The sequence below is a fragment of the Orcinus orca genome, chromosome 3 (genome assembly GCF_937001465.1).
Source record: "Orcinus orca chromosome 3, mOrcOrc1.1, whole genome shotgun sequence".
Classification (NCBI taxonomy): Eukaryota; Metazoa; Chordata; class Mammalia; order Artiodactyla; family Delphinidae; genus Orcinus; species Orcinus orca.
Window position 1 is genome coordinate 18,791,560 of NC_064561.1, and position 27,996 is coordinate 18,819,555.

Here is a 27,996-nt window from a genome sequence, read left to right on the forward strand (position 1 = left end):
AGGGGCGTTCGTCCTTTATAAATGGCGCTAGAGGCCGACGGTGGGGGTGTAGGGAGAGGGTGTTGCCGCCATTTTGTAGGATGTTTGTCGCAGCGACTGGGAGAGAAGACGGCGGTTTGGTGACAATTACTGGCCAAAGGGCCTTTTACTTTTGCGGAGGTAAGGTTTCGGATAGGGTGTTCTGGGCTGGGCGGTTTCCCAGTCTTTTAGGTCTCGAAGCCACGTGTCGGAAAAAGGACGGGATTCGGGGCCTCGGCAACGGGGGTTTCTTCGGGGCACAGCTCTGCTCGTGGCATTTGAAACCTAAAGTTGCCCAGGTGTCATGGTAGATTTAAAATCCTAGGGCGGAAGGGCCTCGGCTCTGCTGCTGACTCTTCTCAGAGAGGCCAGGTCACTCACATCACGGCTCCTTAGGCCCGTGACTCGTCCCGCCGATCAGGGTGAGACCCTGCGAGAGCCTCATGGGGCAAGTGTTGTCCTGGATCAAGCCTTATTCTGGGTCCCTGGCCTCGGCCGTTTGTAGCATTCTGGGATTTTCCGAGGTCAGACTTATGCCTCTGAGTGCGCCAAAGGCCCTGACCAGGTGCCCTGGCGGAGAGGCGGGGGGTGGGGACTGGGCGTCCGAGGAACTGCTAGTTTGCGAGTCCAGGTGGTGGAATTTAGCTCGTGCTTGTGAGAGGTAAATACGGAGAGGCTCATCCTTTGTGCGAACTGTTTTTTTCCTAAAGTGGAGCATAGTATTGTTGCATCAGATCTGCATTTCTGATACTTCTGCATCACACTGTCCTTGATTACTTAAGTAACCGCGAAATGCTTATACTATTCTTAGGAAACAGCGCTCCAAACTGACCACGTCAGCCACCTGGTCTTATTTTATAGCTATCTTTGTATGATTGTGCTCCATACATACACCCACAGGCCTCTTGTTATCCATTACATACAGTACTCTTGGAGCCATCTAATCATAACTTTAACCTATATAGATATTTTAATATAGATAACGTAAAATTGTCGGGTAATACAGGGTGTTAAAGGGCAGTAGAGAATAAGGTTTCTAAGATGGATATAAACATCCGATGTTTATTGTATCTGATGTTTTTATTGAAGGATGTCCGATGATTCTAACATGTAGGATTCTTTGTTAATTAGAAATAGTGTGATAATTCTAGATAGTTTTTCTTTTTTTTGTATGCGAAGGAACCTAATCTGTGTAACCTGGATCTGGGATTCTTCTCTTGGCCTCCTGAGAAAATATTTCTGAACAGTAGTGGCGGCGGGGGGGCGGGGCGGGAATGGCTTCCTAACAGCTGAATTAAATTTAAAGTAATGAACTTGGCTAGAGAAATAAAAACCTTTGGCTCTCCCAAGATGCTTATTTTAATATTTGCATATTGATAACTGTGGTTATTTAAGAATTCTGCCTTGGTGAGCTAGTTATGGCCTACTGACAGTAGAAGGAAAAAAACAGAACTGAAGCAGACACACATGTTTTGCAAAAACTGCATAATAGTCATAGTAATAAACCTCAGTCATCAGATGTTGTAATTTTGCTTGCTATGATTTAAGAATGCTTAACTAAACAATTTTAAAGAGTTCCTGTGTGGTTAAAATACAATTTGGGTAATTGAAGGGTCAGAAGAATTCCACTAGAAATATAATTTTTTTTTTGATGGCTTTTCTGATGGTCTTTTGGCTCAGGTTAATTTGTAATGTCATTTATTTCAGTTTCCCATATTCAAATGACTATGTAAATCAGAATGCTCACTTATCAATTTCCAGTGAGAGCCCTGAGTAGAGTTTTAGGATTTTTGTTGGACCTAAGAATCAACAAGAGAAGTGAGTTAAAAGATCTGAATATTTGGTGGCTTCGGGCTCTGATGGCATGATACCTACATTTTCTTAGGGAATACCTCCCAGGAGATGCCTCATTTTAAAGTCTTTTAATTCATTTGAAGTCTTTTAAATTTTTTACTTGAATTTGTTTGCTTGTTATTGAGTCATTTGGGCTGACTGAAGGGGGTTAACTAAGTTGGTTTTGCTCCATTTTACCTGTTTTCAGCTCCTTGCTGAGTTGTGAACCTCACCCTCTTCAACAGTTTGGACATCACTGTTAAAAACTTAACTGCTTTGTGAAAGAATTAAGATGGGAAGAGGCAGATAGGGATGACATTGTTAGAACACAGATCCTGATCCTGAATGGAACCTGTGAGGATGTAGATGGAGTCAGGGAATTGTCACAATTATCTGATTTCAGTGTGACCATATTCATCCTTATAGGTTCATTTCTTTAGTCACCCCAGATCTACAACAAATATGTTTAATTTTAAGAATGGCTGCAGGATGATCTGAAAATAAACAGTCATCTCCTATATTCAGTATCCCTAAGTGTTTCTCTGACTTCAGTTATTTGTATCACAGTATTTCGACAAAGCTGCATGACACTTGTGATATTTGTTTTAAATTAGTTCACATTTAAAGTTAACATCAATAACTTAATAATTTGATTATATCAATAACTTAAGAGATTAGTAATAATTTACCATAGAAAGAAGGTAATGATAAAAATAAAACCAAAAAAGTTATTAATTTCTAGCTAGATATTGTTGTCTACTGAAGGCTCTAAGCCTGAATCCTGACTCTTTTTTTAAAATGGCAGTTAGCAAGTGTTAGTTGAAGATATGCACCAAGCTGAGAATTTATCCAGAAGAATTGAAAGAAAATGTATTAAGGTCTCACAGTGTTATCATTTAGTACTAGGTGTGTATACCACTTAGAATCATCTGACATACCAGTGGGATAGTGCCTCCATGCCCTGGGAACCATTACCTACGAAGATTTTAGAACCTGTACAACCCTATGTGCTGGGGTTTTTCTATTTAATATTAATGTGAAATATTTTATTTACTAAATACAACCATCTGTAAATTCCACAACTCACTTTTCATTTCCATTAACAGATGAGGCATTCCAAAAGAACTCACTGCCCTGACTGGGATAGCAGAGAAAGCTGGGGACATGAAAGCTACAGTGGAAGTCACAAACGGAAGAGGAGATCCCACAGTAGTACACAAGAGAACAGACATTGTAAACCACATCACCAGCTTAAAGAATCTGATTGGTAAATTACGCTTGAACTAGTACCATTTTAACACTAATAGTTTTAATGACTTGTCATTAGCTTATATAGCTTTCATCTGTCAGATTGTTTTATAAATCAGTCAACAAATACTCATTCAGAAAATATTTACTGAGTGCCTATTATATGCTAGACACTGCTGTGAATAGAACAGAGTTCCTACCCTCACATATCTGTGTCCATTTCGGAGCTGTAGGAGACAGTTGATTGAGTCCCAGCTGCCAGTAATATAGTTGGGGGAAATGAGACACACAAAAGTTAAGTAAGTGATTAAAGGACCAGTAAGTGCCTTTAACTTGTATGTAGTAGGGAGAGCTGTACATTGGGGCACTTATTTAGGGTTCCACAAATGAGAGATAATGAAGGGTGGGGAAGAGTTCATCCAGATGAGAAAAATAGCATGTGGTGTGTGAGAATGTTAAAGTGTGTTGGGGATTAGTTGCTTATACTGTATTCTACAGGTTATATTTGTAGATAAGGCCAGTAGATATGTTTGGGATTTTTAGAAGCTTGGCTGTTGTAAGAAGGGCCTCAATAAAAATTTCCAATGGCATGTGTCCTGTTCTATTGTATTCTTACCAGTGTAAAATTTGGAGGTAATACATTTATATAGAATTGAAGGAATTTTTCAAGTTCCTAAATGATTAAACAAAGCCTAGGTGAATAGAGTTTCTTTCATTCTGTCGTCCATTAATTTCCCTCTCTCATTTGTTTTTGTTGGTTCTATGTTTTCTCCTTGTTTTGTGCAGATGTTCCACTGTTTGCCAGATTGCTTTCTAAATTAGCCAACTGGGGTTACTTTAAAAAACAATATGTAATTTTTTTCCTTCTCCATGCCAAAACAGACTTGTTCTGTAGAACAGTGAGCTTGTTGGTAATCAGTGCAGACTAATCATTCTTCACACACTATCATATGGAGGGAAGAGGGAGAATCTATGCCAGGATTTCAATGACCTGAGCTAATTAATGTATTATACAAGAATATCTGTATCCTATATTAAGATAAATACAAAATACTCTGTAAGACTTAACATATAGTACTAACCATTCATGGATTTATTATGCATTGTATGTGTAGAAAGGAAGTGATATGAATGATGAATGATATGAATGATGAATTCATATTCATAATTAACCACATAAAGATGTTACTGAGTCAGTGCAATAACCACTAGGCCAATAGTTTCTTCTTTGATATGGCACCAGAGATGTCTGGTGGTAATTGCTCTCTAATCTGGAGTAATCTAATAATCTTTTTCAAGATTCAAAACTTTACAAGAGTGTTTTTTGTAAAATTATTGGAAAAAAATGAAAAATACAGAAGCGTATAAAGAAGGTACGCTTGGTAGGATGCTAGTCCCCCATTTGGATGTAAAGTTATTTCTTATTCTTCTGAAAAATATTTTTGTATACAAATCTTTGCCTCTGAATATTTCCTGAAAATAGGTTCTAAGAAGGGACAGTTTCAAGTTAAAGGGTGTGAACTCTTATAAGGCTCTTGCTACATATTCACATATTTTTCTAGAAAGTTTGTACCAAGTTACACTCCTACGACATGCTGTCACCAGTCTTGCCTATTTTGAAATGCCAAGAATAGTGTTTTGTTTTATTTGAATTTTTAAATTTCTGCTGAATTTGTCCTCTGTCATGTGCTTATTGAACACTTGAACATTTTTTTAATTGAAGTATATTTGATTGTGAACATTATTTTTGTATTCTTAGCCTATTTTTTCTATTAAAGTGTATTTTTCTTATGATTTATCAGCGCTTTTATTGGTTATCAATTATCTTACCTTTTTTCATATATATTTCAGAGTGTCTTTTCTTTATGATTTGTAAGTAGCCTGTGAATTTCTCCCTTCCTACAGGCTTAATCAATTCTACACAGGAAGACTGATGTGGCTGTGAACACTGTGAACACATTTTATATCCTTAAATGTCTTGTTGTAACATAGAGTATCAAGCCTTAAACCAGTGATTCTCAAACTTTAGTGTGAATAGAATCACTTTGGAGGTATGTTTAAAATGCATATTACCAGATTATTCAGTGAGTCTGACCTGGGGTCCAGGGATCTTCATTTTTAAAAATTCAATATTTCGATATTGTTAATAAACAGACCACCCTTTGAGAAACACTGTTTTAAGCCCTTTAGCCCGGCATACAAGATTTTGGATGATCTGTTCCCAGCTTATTTATTTGCCTATGTTCCCCTATGTGAAAATTGCTCTTGCTGAAATTGTCTACTTACTATTTCCTAAGTAACATGTAGACAAACTCATCTCTAAGCCATTCTGGCTAAAAGTACTCTATAAATGTAAGATGGTAATATGCCATTTTTCTTTCCTGGCATTTCTTCTACTTCCCACTTTGCCCAAATCCTGATTTCCCTTTAAGATGCAACTGTTCCCTTCTTTTTCATGAAATCTTCCCTGACCATTTTAAGCATTTTGAGTTTTTTCTCCTAAGCACTCATATCCAGGCTTTCAACATTTCCTGCATTGTTGAGTTTTGTTTTATTCTTGTATGAGTAATCTCAAACTGAACAGTTATTTGTTGGCAGGGATTTTGCCTCATATATATTTTTTACCTTCCACAGGACCTGTGTGGAAATAAAAACAAATGCCCATAGCCTCATTAGTCTTGGCTGTTTTGAAGAACTACAGTGAAATATTCACTGGACATTCAGTGAATATTTTTAGAAATTAAATCAGTCTGTTCATCCTGTTCACTGTGTCCATATAGCCTTTATAATTCTGTAGACTTTGTTTATATAATCTCTAAGCCTTGGTTGTTGTAGGTTGAAGAGGTCCTCATCTTTTTAGTTTATCCTCATGGTATTACTTCACTCTATGTTTGTTATTCTTTAGATTATTTATGGATTATCAGCAGCTCTAATTTCATGCACTAGTCCAGCTAAGGATTATTAGTGTTAGAGTTTTCCGATAAATTTTAGACTTTTATGGGAAGGATGCCTTACAGAATTAAACAGATGCCCTTTAGAGTATGGTAATTTCTAGTTTGACGTATTGTAGATCTCTCCCTTAACGGTTCCAAGCAACTGATCAGATCCCTGACTTAGACCCAGATTTAGACCCTAATATCCTGAGTTGTTTCTCCAATGGCTAGAACTTAAGGCTGACACTGGGGAAAGGGGGTTTCTGCATCTCCCCAGCCTGGATTTGATGCCAGCCCTGTTGAGTAGCAGTTTTAGAGATGCTTCTCCTTTATTTCTGTGTAAACCAGCCTCCTGAGAAAACAAATGACAACATATTCTGGGAAAAAGAAAGAGGTTAGTGAGGGCAGTCTGGTTAACATCTGTCACTCCATTGCTTGTCAGGATTATTTTAGCTGGTGTGTCTGACTGGGCAGGTGTCCCCTCTCTCCCTCAGTGCTCCATGTGCACTGAGGGATCTCTAGAAGCTTCACACTCTGTTGAAAAGGACACTCATCCCAGGTAGAGAGGGGGATGGGAAACTGGGCCAATTGAATCTTTTTCTTTCCATCAGATCAGGGCTGCTTAACTGGAATCCATTGACTGCCTGAGGTCCATGACCTCTGAAATTCCTTGCCAAGTTTTGTTTACGCATTTGTGCGTTTCTTAGGGGAGAGGGTCCATATCTCTCAATGAGATTTTCAAAGGGATCTGTAGATTCAGAAGTTAAGCACTATGGCACCAGATGATGCTGTTTTTCCTGAATTCTTGTTTATTTCACAAGCAGGAGTGACAAATTCAAAATGCGAAGGGAAGTAGGGGGTTGGGAAATCCTAAGCAAGCAATTACAAGAACCTTTTCTCATTTGAGGGGGATATATTTTAGATATTTTTGGCACATGAAGCAGCCTTCAAAAGCTGTGTTGTCTATTTCTCAGAGAGATACAGGAAGCTCGAAATAGAGGAGAGGAGATGGAATAGGTGGTGTGTATAATAATACTGGCACATACAATAGGATTTAGAATGTGCTCTACAACCATGGCAAATCATTTTCCTTCTAGGGATCTCAGTTTAGTCATCTGTAAAATGAGAGGCCTGAAATATATTTAAGATTCCTTTAGCTCTAATACACCTTTCATGAAAGAACTCTGTGTGCCAGAGATACCTAACTTACATTAAGAAGGAAAGGAATCCTGTTTTGCCTGCCTCATATTGTGTGTGGCTCTGAAAAAAGGAAGAGAGCTTAGTTACAGATGCATATATCACAAGATTGATGAATTTCAGAAGAGCAGTTTTGTGAATTTTTGGTCTTAACTTTCCCCAGAAGGTAAAGGGACACTTAATCAAGTAAACACTGAATACGTTGAATGATTTGACCCAAGCTTTGTTCCTTCATAGCAGTATATATTAATAGAGATATGTTCCCCTTTACTTGTTGGTTAAAGTAAAATTACTTCTTAAGTTTTGTGAGTTAAATATAAATTCTAATTCATCAATTTGTATTTTTTTCTTTTATTGAGTTAGCTGTTTTAAACCAGGAATTCTTGAGAGAATGTTTTATTTTAACCACGTTATTCTAGAATGAAGAGAGTAATTTTAAATCCTTTAATGTGTTTGCAGTCATTATTTAGAAGCAGGGTCCTTGAATGAGAGAGATTATCGGGACCGGAGATACATTGATGAATACAGAAATGACTACTGCGAAAGATATGTTCCTAGACATTATCACAGAGACGTTGAAAGCAGTTATCGAATCCACTGCAGGAAATCTTCAGTCCGAAGCAGGAGAAGCAGTCCTAAAAGGAAGCGTAATAGACACTGTTCAAGTAATCAGTCACGTTCGGTATGACTGATTTTGTTTTTATTTTGGGTGGATACTTATTTGTGTGTAAAAGCTCTTACTGAGCCAATAAATTTGAAAAAGTTTATAATACTATATGAATATAATTGTGTTTATATTACTTGAATCCTTAAAGGAAACTTCCAAATTCTTACAACTAATCTGTATTTATTAGTTAGCCCTCATTTGCCCACATTTACTCATTTTCTGCAGACCAGATCATGAGTTTCTTGATTTTAATGTTAAAAATATTTTTATCTTTTATAACATAATCATACGAAAAGATGAAGCACCCATCTTTTCTTTCATCTTAAACGTTTTTTACTTTAAAAGAAACCCCTTTCCCAGTACTTGGAGACAAATGTAGAAAGTTGCACTGGCGGATACTTACCCTGTGTATAGCACAGGCTCCAATTAGTTCCATTGGAGTTCTGAAAGTGGGTGCTGAAGGGGAAATTATCGTCCAGAAAGCCTGCCCTTTTTTTTTTACACTCATGAATCTTCACTTGTTTGCAGTAAACTATGAATTATTATTTTCCTCCCCAAGTTTTCTTCAGTAGAACTATCATTGATTAGATCGAACATTGACATTAGCCTTTATTTTCCCCTTTTATTTTAATTATGTTTAAAAATATTGCTAAATATCAATTTGAACTAATCTTGACATTTTAAAACATTTTCCTGACAAACTAGACATCTCAACTCACAGCATAGGCTATTTTATAACAAGAGATTAATAGATCATGACATTGCATTCTTTAAATTTCAGACTTCAATTAAGTCAGTATTTTAAAGAGACAATTGTGTTGTTTTTTTCTATTGCCACTTTAAGTATCTTATCTGAAAATCTGTTCCTTGCCATGTTTTTCTTCTGTAACATAAACTGTGCCTTGTGAATTTCTGGGGACTGAATTTGAAATTGCTCCTGCCAACTGTTCGTGGCCTGGTGCTTATCTGAATGCCTGAATATCTCCCCGCTGAATGAATTGCGTATTCTGCCCTGAATTCACTCTGATATATTGATTGGCTGGATGATCTTGGTGCTGCCCACTTGCCGTTCCAGAAGAGCCACCGAAGGAAAAGATCCAGGAGTATAGAGGATGATGAGGAGGGTCACCTGATCTGTCAAAGTGGAGACGTTCTAAGAGCAAGATGTATAGAATATTTTTCAACACTTTTTAAACTTTTCAGACAGAATAATCTTTTTAAGAATAGTTTGTCAGCGGGGGGCTAAAGAACTCTTCATTGCTGTTTTGTTTTGTTTTTCGTGGGTTTGTTTGTTGTTCTTTTGTATTTCTTCTTTTCTATAGAGTTTAAATATTTCTACTCTAAAGTTCCAAAATAATCAGTGGAATTTGAGATTAGAGCAAGAATGATAGCTCTATCTAAATTATTTTTGTAGCAGCTGAAAATAAAATAATTTGACTGCTGGAACCTTAATTATGCTTTAATAGAGATCATTTGAAAATATTCCACACTTAAGCATTCATTATTTGAATAACTGATAATTTGTACGCAGGTACTTACACTTCTTTCTCCCCCCTCACTTTAGATGAAATCGTGGACACTTTGGGAGAAGGGGCCTTTGGCAAAGTTGTAGAGTGTATTGATCATGGCATGTAAGTTTGTTGTTTTTCTTTTTTGAACATTCTGATATTTTTGGTGGAGAAGGATCCATAATTTAAATGAACTGGAATTTAAGTGGTAACTATGTGTTTTCCTGGGAGGTATAAGTATTCAAAAGTTCTTGAACTGTGTATGATTTATTTACCGTAAGTATGGATTTTGATCAAGAATGCTAAGAATTTTTATCAGATGGAGTTCATTGAAATTAATGTGAATGTTCAAGTGAAGAGTTTCCTAGAACTTAGGTCCTTAGCTTTCTATAAGAGATTTAGAGTGCTTTACCCTACTTTTGAATTGCAGAGACAATAAGTTAGCATGTCTAATCTTCTTGGTTCAGAAACTTTTATTTCCAAAGGAAATGTTTTCCTCTAGGATCTCTATTCTGTGGTTGCAAGTTTTTATGTAAGTGAATGTCTTAAAACAGTTTAGTGGAAACTGCACATTTCTAAATTGAGATCTAAACTTTTCTTCATAAAATAGTTGAGGATGTAATTTCCAGCTTATTGTAAATGCTGATTTTTTTAAAAAAAAACATATCTCTCTTTTTAAATGTTTGGAGGAATCTAAATACAACAGCTTGATACCTCCTGTCATCCATGAACAAACTTTTCTTGAATACTTAGAAATGCTGTATCCTTGAACTTACTTTTACTTCATTTTTCATAGAGAATATTATCCTAAATGTCTTTTATTATCACCCTTTCCTCTCTATGACAAAAATGTGAACATAAAGTAAAATTTTAAGATATTTTGAAATACTTTGACTTAGGAAAGTTGCTAAGAATTCCCATATATTCTTCACCCAGATTCCACAAATGTTAACATTTTACAGTATTTAATCATTCTCTATATTTACATGTTATATGTATTTTCAAGTTTTGCCAGCTCATCTACAGACCTGATTCACATTTCACTAGTTGTCCCATTAAGGTCTTTTAAAAATTTCTTGAGGTTCTAAGACTTGAGTATTTGAGATATTCCAATGAATAGTATTCAATTGATCAAGTACAAATCTGTTACAAATTTTGATACTTATTAGACCTAAAACATACAGTTTGAAAATATATCTTTTATTGAGATGGTTGGGGCCTTTAAAAAATGAGTTCATGTGTCCATAGATAAATCTTACTGTTTTAGCATTAAGTTTCCATTTTTCGTTTTTTTTAATTGACAAGTAATATGAAAGCTTGTAAGTTTAAGGTGTATAACGTTGGTTTGAAACATTTATATACTGCAATATGATTACTATAGTAGCATTAGCTAACACCATTATCCATTTTTCATTTTTATAGCTATTAGCACTGTTCATTTTTATAGCTTATTAGCAGTTAGAAAACTTGGCCATATGATTAAATAGATGAGACTAGAAGAAGTTTTGTCACAGCAGTTTTATAGTAATTCTTGTAAGTCTTGAGATATATGCTATACATCATAGGGAGATAAATCATTAAAAATTTATTTTGATGATTATATATCAGCCCACAACTTCATTGGGGCCTTGTCAAAAGAAATGAGTTTGGAATAGGTTTGCTATCCAACCACTAGAAAAATTTGTTTGCCTCAAAGATTTTTTTTTTATATAAACAGCCTAGGGCACAAACCTTACCATATTAATTTCGTGTGCATGGGGTTCTCTTTTGTAATGTGGGAAGGCCATAGTGAAAAATGCAGGGTTGACTGCTGGCTTGTATTCAAGAAGATCAGGTTTAGAAAAGAGGACAGAAGGAAGCTGAAGATTTGGAAATCCCTTTCCTCAAAATCATTTATGGCTTTTTTTTTTGGCCGCACCACGTGGCTTGCGGGATCTCAGCTCCCCGACCAGGGATTGAGCCTGGGCCTACGGCAGTGAAAGCTCATGTCTTAACCACTGGACCACCAGGGAATTCCCTCTGTACTTTTTAGGAAGTATTACAGATGTCCCGGTCTAAAACATGCTGCCCTACATTGTTGCTATTTATACCTATTCACATCCGTGAATGCACTAAACATTTTTTTGGCTTCATGACTTATTGGTGTCTCCTTTGCCGGAATTATCTAACAAACTGATAGTTGTCTTTCTTCTCTGAAGAAGTCTAAGCTCCCCTAACCCTGATGGTTAGGCTCTTTCTTCTCTCTACTCCTTATACCAGGCACTTCTAACCTTATGATAAGTTGTTCAAGTGTCTGTCTTTTCCATTAGACTGTGAGGTACATGGGACAAGCCCTTTTTAACACTGATTCCAGTGCAACATCTGGCACAGTCGCTAGCCTGGTGAATGAGTGAATGCTTTCAGCAGTAGTATGTTCTATTCAAGGTTTATATTTTTATCCTTTTTTTAAAAAAAAACTACTTATAAAATCTAGGTAAATTTAAACTTTTGGAAACAAACATTAACGTTGATAAGTATTAAGAGAAATCATCACTCCGTATAATGTATATTTTGTCAAAATGTTTCGAAAAAATGTTTATAGATCTGCTATAATATACCCTGAAAGATTATTTTAGGAAAATAGCATAGAATGATTGGTACTTAATAAGATTATGCTTTAGAGCAGGGGTCCCCAACCCCTGGGCTGTGGACTGGTAGGAACTGGGCCTCACAGCAGGAGGTGAGCAGTGGGCGAGCAAGTGAAATTTCATCTGCTGCTCCCCATAGCTTGCATTACCACCTGAACCATCACACCCTCCCCCCACCATGGAAAAATTGTCTTCCATGAAACCGGTCCCTGGTGCCAAAAAGGTTGGGGATAGCTGCTTTAGAGGATACATGTCTTCAGTGCCCTTCTGTACATTTACCATTTTCATTTTGTTTTTAAGGGGTGGCATGCATGTAGCGGTGAAAATCATAAAAAACGTGGGACGATATCGTGAAGCAGCTCGTTCAGAAATCCAAGTATTAGAACATTTAAATAGTACTGATCCCAATAGTGTCTTGTAAGTAATAAACTTGGAACTGTGATCCATTATGTTACATGAAATAATCAGAATTCTGTGAACTGAATTATTTTTATTCTGATCTGTTTTAGCCGATGTGTCCAGATGCTAGAATGGTTTGATCATCATGGTCATGTTTGTATTGTGTTTGAACTCCTGGGACTTAGTACCTATGATTTCATTAAAGAAAACAGCTTTCTGCCATTTCAAATTGACCATATCAGGCAAATGGCATATCAGATCTGTCAGTCAATAAATTGTAAGTATACTTGTTAAATTTTTAAATACCAGTAAATTAAAGGTTTTATTGTACAAGCAACATATCAAAACATTGTCACTAAAAATACACATTGCAAGTAAAGATGAAACCACTTTTGATCCCTACCTCTACTACTAATTCTCCTGTCTTCCGGTACAGATTAAATTTGTAAGTGAAACTAATAATGTCTTTTTGTTCTTTTGTAGTTTTGCATCATAATAAATTAACCCATACGGATCTGAAGCCTGAAAATATTTTATTTGTGAAGTCTGACTATGTAGTCAAGTATAATTCAAAAATGGTAAGTTACACTTGTTTTAATTTTGGTAGTTGTCTTTAAAATTAATTTAGCTTGGTGATCCTTGGATGAGGAATTTTACCTTTGAGGCTTATTATATCCTGATGTTTAACCCAAAAAGGGTAATCCTTTGCCTTTCTCATGGGGTTATTTTGAAAATCAAAAAGATAATTCATGTGCAAGCCTTTTGGATAGTGCTATAAAATATTTCATATCTTTATTGATCTTTGTGTTTACTTAACTGTATCTCTAGAAACGTGATGAACGCACACTGAAAAACACAGATATCAAAGTTGTTGACTTAGGAAGTGCAACATACGATGATGAACATCATAGTACTTTGGTATCTACACGGCATTACAGAGCTCCAGAGGTCATTTTGGGTTAGTAGATACCAGACTTCCTGATATTTTAATTAAAAAAGAGATTTTTTGTTCTCTACAGCTTTTATTGGGGGGCAGGTAGTTGGGGGATAGCTGTAATTTTCTTAGCAGTGTACAGAAAATGTTTTCTGTTTTCATAAAAGCTGTCTGGACATTGCTATAAATATTTTTCCTGAGTGGGAAAAATGTGATATCATCTGTAAAGATATTCCAGGTTGTGGTTATTTTTGAACAAGTCAGTCTTACAAGATCATAAGAGAACAAGCTGTATTGGCTAAGTACATGACAGCAGTATGATTTTGAAGCAATGTGGGCACCTCTTTTCGTCTCATCACAAATCATGGTGCTGGTGAAAATGCTAAAGATTGGGTTGGCAGACGTCTAGATGTAGGGTGGATGGAGGTTAAGAGGAGAAGAAAGAGGGGCTAGTCTAAGAGGAGAGCTTCTTTGATCATCTTTGACATGAGAAAGCATAGAAAGGAAAATTAGTTAAGGTGCAGGGTTTTTAAATATTAATAAAAGGGAACTCAATGAGGGAGAGCGCGTCTTATGCCTCAAAATTTAAAAGTTCGAGACCAAGTCATGTTGATAGAGCAAGGAAGTCAGAAATGGCTTTGGGGGCTTGGAGACAGTGGGAAAAATTCAGATCAGGTGATATTGGGAGATAGTTAAATGGTATAAACATATTACTTCAACAAAAGTAAGTTTCAACCGAGGTTGGATAGTAAAACATCTTTGTGGAATCAGTCTTTTCCACTTTTTACCTTTTGTCTAAGAGGACTTGGTAGTTCAGAATATGAATGTGAAAGCAAACTAATGATGTTTACCTAGAGTAGAGAATTAGTAAAAGGGACAGGAAATTAAGAATATTATGTAGTGCTGGCTAGTAGAACTTTCCATGATGATAGAAATGTTCTATATCTGCACTACCCAACATGGTAGCAATTAGTAGCCACACGTAGACTACTGTGTACTTTCAGTATAGCCAGTGTGACTGAGGAACTGAATTTTAAATTAATTTAAATTTTAGATTTAAATAGCCACATGTGGCTAGTGGCTACCAAATAGGATAGCACAGGTTTGGAGCTCATCTTTGAGATTGATGTCACTAGGATTTCTGCTTAGTATGGTCTGAAAGAAGCTGCTGTGTTGCAGTAGTCTAGAAAGTGTATTCATGGTTGAGGACTGAAGGCTGCAATGAAGGTAAAAGAAAAGAGTGTGGGAAGAGATTGTGGACAGAGATGTATTTTCAGAGCTTAAAAAGAGATAACTTGCTGTGTTTTATCAATTTTAAGAAGAAGATTTTTCTCTACATTTTAACATGTGAGGGAACATAACATAAAACAATTGGCATTTTTTCTTTGTTATTGGTTTGTAAAACAGTGGTGTATCTTACAGTTAGTTAATGGCCTCCTAGATGCGTAAGATACAGTGATTCTTAGTAATAATACAGTCCCATGCGTGGCCAGGCTGGGGATGGTTGATATAAATCTGAAATTGGGGTTATTGGTCTTTAGGAAAAGAAATGAACAGATGGGAAGATTAGAAGGGTTCTTTGTGTGTTTGTGAAGTGTTACTCCTGAGGATTAAGGCAGAATTAGGTTGAAGAGGAAGATGTTGTCAGTTGCTACCATTGAGGAGGGCAGTTGGTCTCATGTCTTGGGTGTTGGTAGTAAACAGAAGTTGGTAAAAGTGAATGATGTGAAATTCCAAAGAGTATGAGAGCTGACGCATAAGAGAATGAGGTAATTTACAGTCACTTGGGAGAAAGCTGGACTGGGAGACAGGAGTGGGCTGGAAAAGAAAACTTTCATCTTAGATCCAGGCTCTGTCATTTGCAGATTTTGTATGTGTTACTGTAAGTAGAAACCATGCTCCATTATCCTTTTGTTCAGGTGATAAGTACCATGAGGGTTAACAAAAATGGCTAAATCATAGTCAAGTTCCTTGAATATATTGTTTCTTCCTTTGTCTTTAAATTCAGTAATGTTACTGAAAGTAATTGAAATGTCTTTTAAAGTAGGATTTATTTGTACATTATTGTTTTATTAAAAACTTAATCTTTAAAAGGTTAAAACATCTGTATGGTTTACTCTTTTCCTTTCTAATTAGATATAGACTTAAGGCTAGGTGTTTTTTTCTTTTCTGAATAATGTTACTCTTGAGAATTCTGAAGGAGAAAGTATATATGATCATATATAGACAACCTGAAAGTACATATATAGATACCTCTCTATGTGAACTTTAAATAGCTATATAATTCTGCTTATGGGTGACACTGCTTATAATATCCATTATAATTCTTACATAATTTATGTGACACTACTATTTCTTTTAATGGAAGAAATAAACTCAGATATCAAGCTGATGGTAATTGATGAGGGGTTAGTAATTACATTCTGAGGATAATTATTGATCTATGTTTGCACTAATAAAACGTAAAATTTCATAGAACAACCGTTAACTGGGTATAACAGTGCTCCTCATTGCACAAGCAATTCAGAGACTATGGAATATATGCTAATCCTTCTTATTTTACGTAAAATGCTTCCTCCCCCAGGTTAAAATACTGTAATTTGATACAAGGATATGGAGGACTGAAAGCATAGTGAATAATGTTTGATATAAAACTAAAAATGTAAACCCTGAATTTACTATCATATTCTCCTAAATAGGCTATATAAAGAGAGCACCCACATAGGAAAAGATATTGTGTATTGGCAATTAAAAATTGTTGCATAATACAATGTTTGGTTTTGTTTTTAAATAGCTTTAGGTTGGTCTCAGCCTTGTGATGTTTGGAGCATAGGTTGCATTCTTATTGAATATTACCTTGGTTTCACAGTCTTTCAGGTATGTATTTAGTAAATGTTATTTACTGATTCATTATGAGCTTTAATGTTAAAGGCATGTTAAAGTTTTGGTTTCCATATTGGAAAGTTGCCATAGTGTCATTATTCTTAAGATTAAAACTTACATGTGCAAAATAGTCATCCTTCTCTAAAACCATAGTTGAATGAAATACTCCCAGTGAATGGTCATAATTCATTCTGCATGTGGAGCTTTTAAACACATGGTTCATATTGACTTCATATGATCTGTTTTATTGTGGTGCTCCTTCATAAATTTACATTAGTGTTACTATGGTCAGTTTTAATTCGGCTCTGGTTATGTTGCACTTTTATTAAAAGAATTCAGAAACAGTAAGTTGTATTAAGCATCTATGACACCCTAGGCACATTTCTAAGCACTATGTGTATAAAAATTAAAAGACAGCATCTCTGTCCTCAAGGAAGTCATACACAGGATAGACATGGGAAAACGTACAGTACAATGTGATACTTGCTATAATGGAACAATGTAGAAGGGAACCCAGAAAAGGTGAACGGTTAAGTTTCCTTAGAGAAGGCATCACTGAGGAGTAGGGAGTTTAATCCATGCTATAAGGAAGAGTAAGAGTTTGTCAGAAAACTAGAGTGTGTGATGGCCATATCAGGAAGAAATGGTATTCATAAATGCAACAGGCATAAAGGAAGCTACTCCAGTTGAGGAAGGATGAATAGTGCTGTCAAGAGTGTCTTGGATAAATAGGAAGATGGTGTCAGTAGGCACCAAACAAGTACTGATTCATAGTGGACTTGTTTGCCATAGAAAGGTATTTGTTTTATCCTAGGAGTCAGTGGTTTCCAAATGTAGACTGGTTGGTCTAAAATGAAAATGATTTTGTAGGGTTGCCATTCTGGCTTTCATTTAGAAATTATCTCTCCTGGTTTTTTGGTATTAAAATGTTCTTTCTGTGAAATGGTAATAGTTATTGGCTTACTTGGCAGAACAAAAAGGAGAAAATGTTATTTAGGTCTCTACTTTTTTTCCTCATAATTTTGCTTATGTCAGAAAACTAGAAGTCTTGAAAGCTTCAAGTGGTGTAACCATTGAAGAACTTTAAGAGGGTTGTGATTTGATCAAGGTGTGTTGTTAGATGGGGTGAGGGTGGATAGGGAGTTCCTGGCTAATACTATCAAGGTTGATTTGAGGTTATGGCAATGCAGGATGAGGAGGGAGGAAGCTGTGATGAATTATAAGTCACTTAGGTGGCTGTTGCAGAATATATGTGTTCACTGCTGTGGGGCACCTCACCAAACTTCTGTCTACTCTGTAGAGATCTGTTAAAAGTACTCTGAGATTGTAGACAAGTTTGATATCTAGAACATAGCTGTCGGTCATTTCTAGGGGGTGGTGTCTGGTTTTGTGGTAGTAAGCTATAGGGTCAAGGAAAAAGTTGAGCACAGTGCATGCTTTCTTCATTCTGACACATATAAAATCCTTCAGATGGTTTTATGATTGTAAATCATTCTGAGATCTTAAGCGTCGATTATTAACTTTGGTTTGAGATGTGGTTTATATTTTAATTCTACCCTCCAAAATAGTCTTCAACTAAGGAACTTTTTGAAGATAATGGAGCTTGTATTATTTATTCCTGTCACGAATTAAGAACATTTTGAAAGCAGTGTGCTAGGCACAGTAGCTAATGGATTTAAAAAGCATTGCACATAGACTCTGCTCTTCAGAACAAGGATTGGCAAACTATATCCTGTCTGATGCCTGCTTTAAAAAACGAAAAAGAATATGTGGTAGAGACCATTTGTGACCATCCAAGCCTAAAATATTTACTATCTGGTCCTTTACATAAGAAGTTTGCCAGCCTCTGCTTAGGAGTGTACCATTTAGTTTAACAATTTATTCTACTTTAGCCAAAGCTCTGTTACTGTGTAATTTAAGAATATGAGTTTTGACTTGGGTTCACAGCTCAGGTTTCCTCATTGATGAGCTATGTGAGCTTGAGCTAGTATCTTAACCTCTTTGAAAGTTATGTTCCCACATTCCTAGCTCAAGGTTGTTGTAAGAATTATTGGGACTGTGTTTTTATTGTCTAGGATTAGTGTTACGAAGTTTCTATCCATTGGGTAATGGAGGTTAGTTAAGCAACCGATAAAATGAGTAGCCAGGTTTTTGGTAATCTTCCCCAGTCATCCCTCAGTTAAACAGTGCAAGTAATACAAATAAGGAAAATTTGTTCTGTTTTACATTAAACAAATTATTCCAACATTGTTAATCAACTGTACTTCAGTAAAATATACTTAAAAAGTTGTTCCTCAATCAGCTATACAGACCTTACCAATCCATTTCAGAAATCGGACAATCAGTATAGCTCATTCAGTTTTTTTCCATCTTTGAAGTAGAGTGTAATATAAATTGTATAGCTGTCTAATCTAGTCCTTTTATGGAAACACTATTTTCTTTTTTTTCTTAACATTTATTTATTTACTTTTTTCGGTTGCATTGGGTCTTCATTCCAGCACGTGGGCTTCTCTCTCGTTGCGGTGCGCAGATTTTCTCTCTCCAGTTGTGGTGTGCAGGTTCCAGAGTGTGTGAGCTCTGTAGTTGCGGCTCGCGGGCTCTCTCGTTGTGGTGGGCAGGCTTAGTTGGAAAGTGGATTCTTTACCACTGGACTACCAGGGAAGTCCCGGAAACACTATCTTCTTGTGTTTTCCTTTTATGTGCATGTAGGGAAATGGAAAGTGCTAAGTTTCTTTTTCCTATTTTTTTAGACTCATGATAGTAAAGAGCACCTGGCAATGATGGAACGTATGTTAGGACCCATACCAACACGCATGATTCAGAAAACACGGTATGCTTTTTAAGATTAAAGCCCTATATTGGGTACATGCAGTGGCCTATATTCAAACTATAGAAAACCCATCTTTGTTGTTATTGCTTATTCCAAAGACTGTAGATTTTGAATTTTTTTTCATGAAGTCGTTTTTGAAAAGTAATGCAATATTTACTTTGTGATCCAGTAAATAAAGTGGTGTTTTTATACTCAAGGTAACCTTTGCATAAGTGTTTTCCTACGTTGATTTAAAAATAATACATAGAGTAGTAAAAAGAGCTTGATTTTGGAGTCATATCTAAGTTTGAACTCCAGACTGTTGCAAACCACATGTATGTCTTTGGACAAGAATACTATAAGTGGTTTCAAAACATAGCTTCACCACAGAAGTCATCCAGGGAATTGTTAAAGATTTCCAGCCCCATACCAGATCTAGTGAAATCAGAATTTACAGGAATGGATCTAGGAACCTCTGTTTTTGAAGCTGGCATTGTTTCACTTATGGTATTTGGGAACAACTTAGGTGGGATACTAAAACTTCAGAGGGTACAAGATTAGGAAAAATATCATATAAGGTAGCCGATATAATTATTGCTGAGATTTTTAGAAATTGTATGTTTATATATATAGAAAGAGAGATGTCTGTGGTTCCATCTTTTCCCCCAATCCCCTGGTGGGGGCAGGGCAAGCATGTGGGATTTTGGGGGGTTTGTTTTTTTTTTAATCCAGACGTCTCTTTCCTATAGGAAACACAAGTATTTTCATCATAATCAGCTAGATTGGGAGGAACATAGTTCTGCTGGTAGATATGTTAGGAGACGCTGCAAACCATTAAAGGTAAAACAACAAAAAACAAAAAAGAAACTGTTTTAACTATTTTTTAATGTCTTTCTTAAACAAAGTCATTTTTCCCCTCAGGAATTTATGCTTTGTCATGATGAGGAACATGAGAAACTGTTTGACCTGATTCGAAGAATGTTAGAATATGATCCAGTGAAAAGAATTACCTTGGATGAAGCATTGCAGCATCCTTTCTTTGACTTATTAAAAAAGAAATGAAATGGAAATCAGTGGTCTTACTATACTTCTCTAGAAGAGATTATTTAAGACTGTGTCAGTCAACTCTAAACATTCTAATATTTTTGTAAACCTTAAATTATTTTGTACAGTTAAGTGTAAATGCTGTATGTTTTGTATCAATAGCATAATTATCTTGTTAAGCAAATATGGTCTTGATAATGAATGAAATATAAAAGCTAAAATTAATTTTCCTTTTTTGAGATTAATTACCATTTTTAAAGACCTTTGGAATATCTTTTGTGTCCAGCGATAAATGTGATTGATCTTGCTTTTTTGTACATGGAGGTTGACTCTTGGAAGTGATTTTTGTGTTTTGTTTTTTGTTTTTTTTGAGTAAAAGGAAATCTTGGCTACTTCATTCTTAAAAGAATATTCTTTATTTACCTCAAACTTTTCTTAGCTTTAAAAGTTTTTTCTGTAATTGTTGAACAGGTAATAAGTATTATTAACTCTAGGTAGGCAGGTATTAGAAACCAAAACCCATAGGAACTGTTTGCTGTTGGAATTTCATTAAATTGTAAGTATTGTGTTCTTTTTCATTGGGTGATGTCAGTGGTGGTAAGTAGCATTCATGGAAAGACATCCAACTTGTGCATCGTAATAGGTTAATAAAACCACATACACACTTCGTTTAAGATTAAAGTCTAACTGGAAAGTTAGCTTGGAAAGTCCTGTTTTCCAATGGCTATTTATGTAGTTAGTCACAAATGTAGAAATAGGAATTCTGATGACTGAGGTTTTTGTTTTTAATGCCAAATCTTCAGGAGTCTAGAAATTGTCCAATATCTGTTTCCTTACCATATGAAGTATAAATACTTAAACCTCAGCCTATGAGACTTTAAGGTTATTATTAAACAATTTGTATTTATGTTACTCTTTACTGGAAAAAAAAAAAAAAGATTTGATTGGAGAACACTTGGGAAGAAAACTGCAGAAATTTCCAGACCCTGATTGGTTAACATAATGAACTTTTTGTTTGTAGGTATTTTTTTCTGTTTACCTGTTTTCACATTAAAAACTACATGGTAAATATTAATTTAGTAAAAAAAAAACAAAAACTATCGATCAGTCTGCCAGGTAAAAATGTTTTTTGTTGTAGAATTCATGATTGATTATCCAGATAAAGGTTTTTTGTTAAAAGTATTCCCATTTCTGAAGTGCATTACCAAAGATTTGAGTTTTATCTGTATTCTGAACATAAAATGCATGTAATTTTTTGGTATGACAAATAGTGATACCAAGGTGGGTTTCTCTACATGATCCGCTGGTAGCATCTGCACATATAGTAAAGCTATGTTCCTGAAGTTGACTAGGAATTTAAGAAAGCTGAAATTTTGCCGTAGAATCACTGCATAAATTATGCTTAGGGCTCTGATGCAGCCTACATATGTTATATAACTACAGTCTACATATGTTATATGTTATATAACTATGTTATATGTTATAAGGTTTTTTTAAAGGAGCATTTGATGTAAAGAAAAGGTTTTTCCTTAACACAGCAATGTCGTTACAGAGATTAAGAAGTCAGCCATCCTTTATTTTCCTCTCCATTTCCATACTGCTGGTGCCACTCTACTACCTAAGCCTCCTGACCTTTCCCTACAAGTGCTCCAAGTTCCCAAATTAATGTTTACTTTCTCCCCCATCAGAAACTCATTCCTTTGGAGTAGCTGATCTCAGGATATAGGAGGAAAGAAAAATATCCACACTATTTCTTACTAAGAAGTTAATGATTGCTAACCCCTTTCCCTGCTGAAAAGTATTTACATTCTTCACTAAGGGTATTTGCTAGTTCCTAGGCCTAATTCATGGAAGTTTAGGAATTAAAGTGAAACTTCAGTGAATTAGGTAGGATAGAAGAAAAGTTTAGTGGTGAGGATGGTATCTCTAGTATCATATGAGTGTCTACTGCTAACCTTCCTTCCCATCTTCTGTGAACTCTCAGGTTCCTACTCTTAATTGCCTTTTTCCTTGTACTTCTGAACTCAATTTCTGAAAGCGCCAGGTTTTTATTTGACAGTGTTGGGAGCTTCAGCACTAACAGGAAACGTTTAGAATGGCCGGTGTATAAATATGGATCGTTTGTAACTGGGTATTTTCCCTCATGATTTGATGTCTCATAGATTACTATTTCTAGAAATTCCACTGACGTCAAACCTAGTTTTAAAAGTGCAGCTAAATAGGTTATTTCCAGTGTTTTCTGCTACTGCTTATAGCTCAGGTGTTCTCATCCATGCATTCATCAAAATTTTTGGAGTAGACGAATAAAATTGACTTATCCAGTTGACAGTAGAAAAATACCCAGTGAAGTTTTGTAGTTCGTACAACTGAAAACTATTCCTCTGAATAATCTTGAAGGGCTAGATGCTAGAGAAATTAGAAGTGGCTCAGCCACGACTCCTAATAATTGTGGCTGAATTGTGACTTAAACTCAGGTATCCTAGATTCTAGCATTGTGCATTCTTGTGATAATACAACTTACTGAGTTAAAAACTTAAGTTTGATTCTTGTTCATGGTTCTGTGAAATGGGATGAAATGAATGTAATGGCTAATAGTTTAATTACTTGGATTCAGTTTTTCTCACGTTTTTCTTTAGTAGTTGATACATAGCTTCAACCATCAAAATGGTTAAAATGGTATGATAATTTGAAAATATACTCTGTTTTAAGTAGATAGGCAGATAACCTGTATTTAAACTTATCTTGACATCCTGGAATGAAGAAACACTTTGTCAGCGTGGCCTGGCTTTTTAACTCATTTCCAGTTTGAAATTTCTGATTCCCACAAAATTTGGTGCAAGTAAGGTATTTTAAATTTAAACATCCAGGGACTTCCAGGGTGGTGCAGTGGTTAAGAATCCACCTGCTAATGCAGATGATGCGGGTTCGAGCCCCGGTCCAGGAAGATCCCACATGGCGTGAAGCAACTAAGTTGGTGTGCCACAACTGCTGAGCCTGAGCTCTAGAGCCCAAGAGCCACAACAACTGAGCCCATGTGCTGCAAGTACTGAAGACGGCATGCCCATGTGCTGCAAGTACTGAAGACCGCATGCCCGTGTGCTGCAAGTACTGAAGACCGCGTGCCTAGAGCCCATGCTCCATAAGAGAAACCACCACAATGAGAAGCCTGCACACCACAACGAAGAGTAGTCCCCACTCACCGCAACTAGAGAAAGCCTGCACGCAGCAATGAAGACCCAACACAGCCAAAAATAAATAAGTTTTAAAAATTTTGTAAATTTGAACATCTAGTACTTTGTTTAACAAACTGCATTTTCAGGGAATTCCCTGGTGGTCCAGTGGTTAGGACTCTGCTTCCACTGCAGGGGGCACTGGTTCAATCCCTGGTTAGGGAACTAAGATCCCACATGCCAAGCAGCCAACAACAAAAAAAGGCGACCTTCTCAAATAGAACAGAAGAATTCATGAATCAATAACAGTATTAATAACATCAGTAATTGTTGGCTTAGTAGGTTGCACGTTTGCAAATAAATAGGTAGAAATAATTTTAATTCTTAAAAGTTGATCATTTGATCACGATTTTTGAGAAGTTGCTATATCCAGCTAAATCCTTAATCTAAAGTTTAGTTGGTTAATTGGTTTTATTTTTTCCATATTTTTATAGAGGGAAGGTAAAGTTTTAAGTCAGGTTGGCTTTATAACTCCTTGGCCAGTCCAGCCTTTGCGGCCAGTTTTATGTTAGTGATTATTAAAAATAAAATGCAAAAGTTGAATAATGAACCTCTATATATAGCCCAGCTTAAAAAATTAAAAACATTTTGCAAATTTTGTTTCATCAGTTCCCCAACTTATTTTCCTGTTGCATTTAAGTACAAATGTCAGATACCATTTCATCCATATTTCTGTACTGTATATCTTTTAACGTGAGTTTTTAGTGCCAGTATCACACCTAACAAAATAATTCCTTATCTGGTAGAGTCTATAAAGTTTCATGATTGTCTAAAGAGTTATTTTAAGTTAGTTTGAATCAGTACCGAGTCAGGGTCCACACATAGCTAATTTGTCTCAGATCTCTTAATCACTATGTGCCTTTTTTTCTCCCCTTTTTATTTCTTTGCTAATTGAAACTTGGTCATTTGTCTTGAGAGAATTTCCCATACTCAATATTTCATTGGAGTGGTGTCCTTTCCTCTAGTCCCCACTTATCCTGTAAACTGATAGTTAATGAAGTTTTTTTAATAGTATTCCTTCTGATAAATACAGAAGGGATGTTAGAAATACACTGTGTTGCTACTCTTTATGAAATAATATATTTGGGCACCAATCATCAGTGGATGCTAAAACCATGAGGGGAAAACTGATGGAGAACTTTATAATGAAGGGATCAGGCTGAATCTCAGGTTGGCAACCAGATGGATGTGTTGATATGCGTCTGAGGTGATGCAGTAGGAAATACACAGCACCTGTGGGGTATCACTGCCTTTAAAACAAAAAAATTGAATTTGGATCTAGTCAAGCCTGTAGATTGAAATTGAAATATAAAGAAGCATCCCGACCCTTTTTGTTCATTTCTTACCTGTCAATTCTTTGGGATAGCAGTTCAATGAATTAAAAGAGCCCAGACTTCTTACCAGCATGGTTTCAACTTTAGTCCCAGGTCTTCTCTGTGTTTGGAGGAGTAAGTTACTTTAAAGTAACTACACTTCCTTATTTGGAATTACTTAGGGATAATATCTGTTATCCAATAGCCAATGCAGGGGACACAGGTTCAATCCCTGGTCCGGGAAAATCCCACATGCCGCGGAGCAACTAAGCCCGTGCGCCACAACTACTGAGCCCACGCACTGCAACTACTGAAGTCCATGCACCTAGAGCCCGTGCTCTGCAACAAGAGAAGCCACAACAGTGAGAAGCCTGCGCACCGCAACTAGAGAAAGCCCGCTGGCAGCAACAAAGACCCAACACAGCCAAAAATTTTTTAATCTAGCAGATTACCTGGCTTTTAGTAGTCCCACTAGTCAATAGCAGTTATGTACTTTGTTTTCTATAAATGCGTTAACCCCTAGTAAATAGCAGTTACTTTACTTTCTATAAATGCTTTAACCCAGGTGACTTCATATTTTTTTTTAAATTTTCCCAGTAATGTTGGTTGTTCCTCTTTAGGGCACCAGGAATTACAAAACTATCAAGAATTCTACTTTTTTACAGGCTCCGGACGCGCAGGCTCAGCAGCGATGGCTCACGGGCCTAGCCGCTTCGCGGCATGTGGGATCTTCCCGGACCGGGGCACGAACCCGTGTCCCCTGCATCGGCAGGCGGACTCTCAACCACTGCGCCACCAGGGAAGCCCAAGAATTCTACTTTTGATTCCCTATCATAGCAGTTTTTATTGCTACATTTCACTGAAACTGGAAGGGGGAATAGAATTTTCAAAGAATTTTTCTTTTTTTAACCAATCAAGAATGGTCAACTATTCAGATGTATTTTCTTACATTCACTCCTTTCCTGGTTTTAGTTTGTTTTTAAATGTTGCAATTCTGGGGAGAAGTTATATATAATTAAAAGACTTTAGCATAGATTTAATTGTAAAGACTTGAAACCATCCTAAATATCCCAAAGGAGCAGACACCTCATAGGTCTAGTTCTTTAGATACTATCAACAGCAGTTACATGTAATGAGATTAAAGATTAATTGTAGATTTGGAGGAGTTCCCATGCACCCCCTCCTCCCAGTGACTTAAAATGTTTCCCATTACAAATATAAATGAAAAGGTTTTTTTTTACTTAAAAAAAAACAGTGCTGCTTTTTTTTATCATGAGCTTTGAATTTTATTATTATTATTTTTTTTTGCAGTACGTGGGCCTCTCGCCGTCGCGGCTTCTTCCGTTGTGGAGCACAGGCTCCGGACGCGCAGGCTCAGCGGCCATGGCTCACAGGCCCAGCTGCTCCGCAGCATGTGGGATCTTCCCGGAACGGGGCACGAACCCGTGTCTCCTGCATCGGCAGGCGGACTCTCAACCACTGCACCACCAGGGAAGCCCGAGGTCCCTCTTAATGTGTATTCCACATCCTGAAAGATGGCACTGCAGTCTTTTAGCATATTGTTTCTGAATACTCTGAGTTGGTGCTTCACCTGTGCCTTCAAAAGGCAGTTCCAGTGTTCTGTGAGGCTGGCTGCTTCTGGCTGGTGCAGGATGTAATACAACCAGTGGATTCCATGGTCATGGGCTCACTCCCCCTCTTACTCTGCTGTAAAGTGGGTTCCCTGGTCAGATGCTCTGTTATATAGGACTCCATACCTGTGGAATGGGGAATCTGTATGGATAGTGGTGCTGGCTGAGGCTCTGCAAACAGGGAAGACAAGCCCATACCTAGTATAGCTATCCACCCCTGTGAGGGACAAATTGCTGGCCCTTCTGGGATGAAGAGAGTCCAAAGTAGTTAATTTGCCACCAAGTAGCCTGAGGACTAGTGCCTATCGCTGACAGGTTAGCCATTTCAGAGGCAGCAGTAGCTAGATTGACCTTGGTAATCTATATGCATGTTAGGGAATGTAGTGGATTCCTGCCCACCCCCCAGATCTGCTCTCCACCACTCTGACTCAGCTCTCTGCCCTTAGGAGGCTGACCTCTTTGCATTGCATCATCTGGGCTCCCTTGCCCTGTAGGTTTGGTCAGTGGGAGGACCAGCAGATCAGAGAGTTAAGAGGAGAGAGAGATTATCCCCCAGCTCCTTACCTTCCAAGCCATGGTTTTGCAGAAGTGGTATCCCTTGACCAAAGGCCACAGCTCCTGTTGAGCTGACCTTTGTCTAGCTCCGAGCATTCACAGGGTTCCCACACAGTTCCTCCTTCTCCCCCCTGTAGCTAGAGATGGTAATGGCCTCCCACTGTTTATACTCCAGAGTGCTTCTTCAACATCCCCTGTTGGCTTCCCTTAATCTGCCCCACCATGTAGACAGTCTCTACAGTCAGACTGTCTTCAGTCTGAGGATGCCATCTGTTCCTTCCAGGACCTCAACTTACAAAATAGAGTATTTTCTGCCTTGTCTTTTAAATTAAGCTGTAGGCAGTAAACATATTTTCGCCCTTCCTTAATTCACTTGACAAATATTTGCCAGATCCTGTACTGCTCTTTGAGAAAACAGGGGCGAACAAGACAAATGGGTAACTTTGTCTTGTTAATAAAAAGGTAACTTCAAACAGTGATAAATTATCTTCCTGAGTAATCCTTCTGAGGCCTGCGAGTGAAGCCTCCTTAGATTGGACAGGTCTTTTGGAGATAGTGAGGTTTGAGGACCTGGGACCTTGACCTGAAGGAGGAGCTTGCTCAAAGATCTGAGAGCAGGATATTCCAGATAGTGAGGCTGTAGGCAAGGGCAAAGGCCAAAGAGACCAATGAGCTTGGCTTGTTTAATACACAGAAGCTTCTGGAATATGGTGAACAATACATGCAGGTGATGGGCAATTTGCCTATGTGTTTGTAGCAAGAATGATGTGCCAACTTGTAATATGGTGTTGGCCTCTTTTCAAAGAAGACAATCCAGTTTGCTGAGCAAGTACTTTTCAAACTACTTATTGGGCATATGCTAGATCTTAGCAAGACCTATCTCTGTATAACCACTTAACTGTGACCCCAAGTTACCTAAGGTCACAGCTACAAAGTTGCAGAGGTGAGATGCCAACCACTTGTTTTATTCCAATCTTGGAGGTAATTTTCCCCTCCAAATTAAGGGATTAAGGAGGAATATGTCAGCTGAAAGTCCTCAACAGTGTTAAGAGCTGTCCAAAGACGCTAATAAATCCAAAGATACCCAGAGGGTGGGAAGATATAACAGGTCTTTTTTTAAAAACCGGCTGTGGATTTGCCCAAATTACAAAGGTCCAAGCAAGTCTG

General features: G+C 37.0%; 1 protein-coding gene across 6 annotated transcripts; it reads left to right on the forward strand.

The window, feature by feature from the left end:
* Positions 1-27,991, forward strand: CLK4 (CDC like kinase 4). 6 transcript variants are annotated; one of them, XM_049707209.1, is made up of 13 exons: positions 1-159; positions 2,958-3,118; positions 7,689-7,911; positions 8,972-9,062; positions 9,461-9,527; positions 12,332-12,448; positions 12,541-12,707; positions 12,914-13,008; positions 13,259-13,388; positions 16,159-16,241; positions 18,998-19,077; positions 19,806-19,896; positions 25,309-27,991. In XM_049707209.1, exons 2-13 carry the CDS (start codon positions 2,958-2,960, stop codon positions 25,465-25,467), a joined length of 1,464 nt encoding a protein of 487 aa, XP_049563166.1. In that variant the 5' UTR covers positions 1-159; the 3' UTR covers positions 25,468-27,991. The 6 variants fall into 6 exon arrangements, 4 of the variants coding, with proteins under 4 accessions (XP_049563166.1, XP_004284831.1, XP_033270859.1 ...); XM_004284783.3 differs by lacking the exon at positions 25,309-27,991 and adding an exon at positions 19,978-20,492; XR_007476205.1 differs by lacking the exon at positions 18,998-19,077 and having other exon boundaries at positions 25,309-25,438.
* Positions 27,992-27,996: the final 5 nt, after the last annotated feature.

Bases quoted from the DNA above. Each gene is read 5' to 3' on its own strand.
- CLK4 (XM_049707209.1), top strand. From the start codon at position 2,958: ATGAGGCATTCCAAAAGAACTCACTGCCCTGACTGGGATAGCAGAGAA. The intron at 16,242-18,997 runs GTATGTATTTAG...CTATTTTTTTAG, and splicing joins TTGGTTTCACAGTCTTTCAG to ACTCATGATAGTAAAGAGCA. The intron at 19,078-19,805 runs GTATGCTTTTTA...TCTTTCCTATAG, and splicing joins CGCATGATTCAGAAAACACG to GAAACACAAGTATTTTCATC.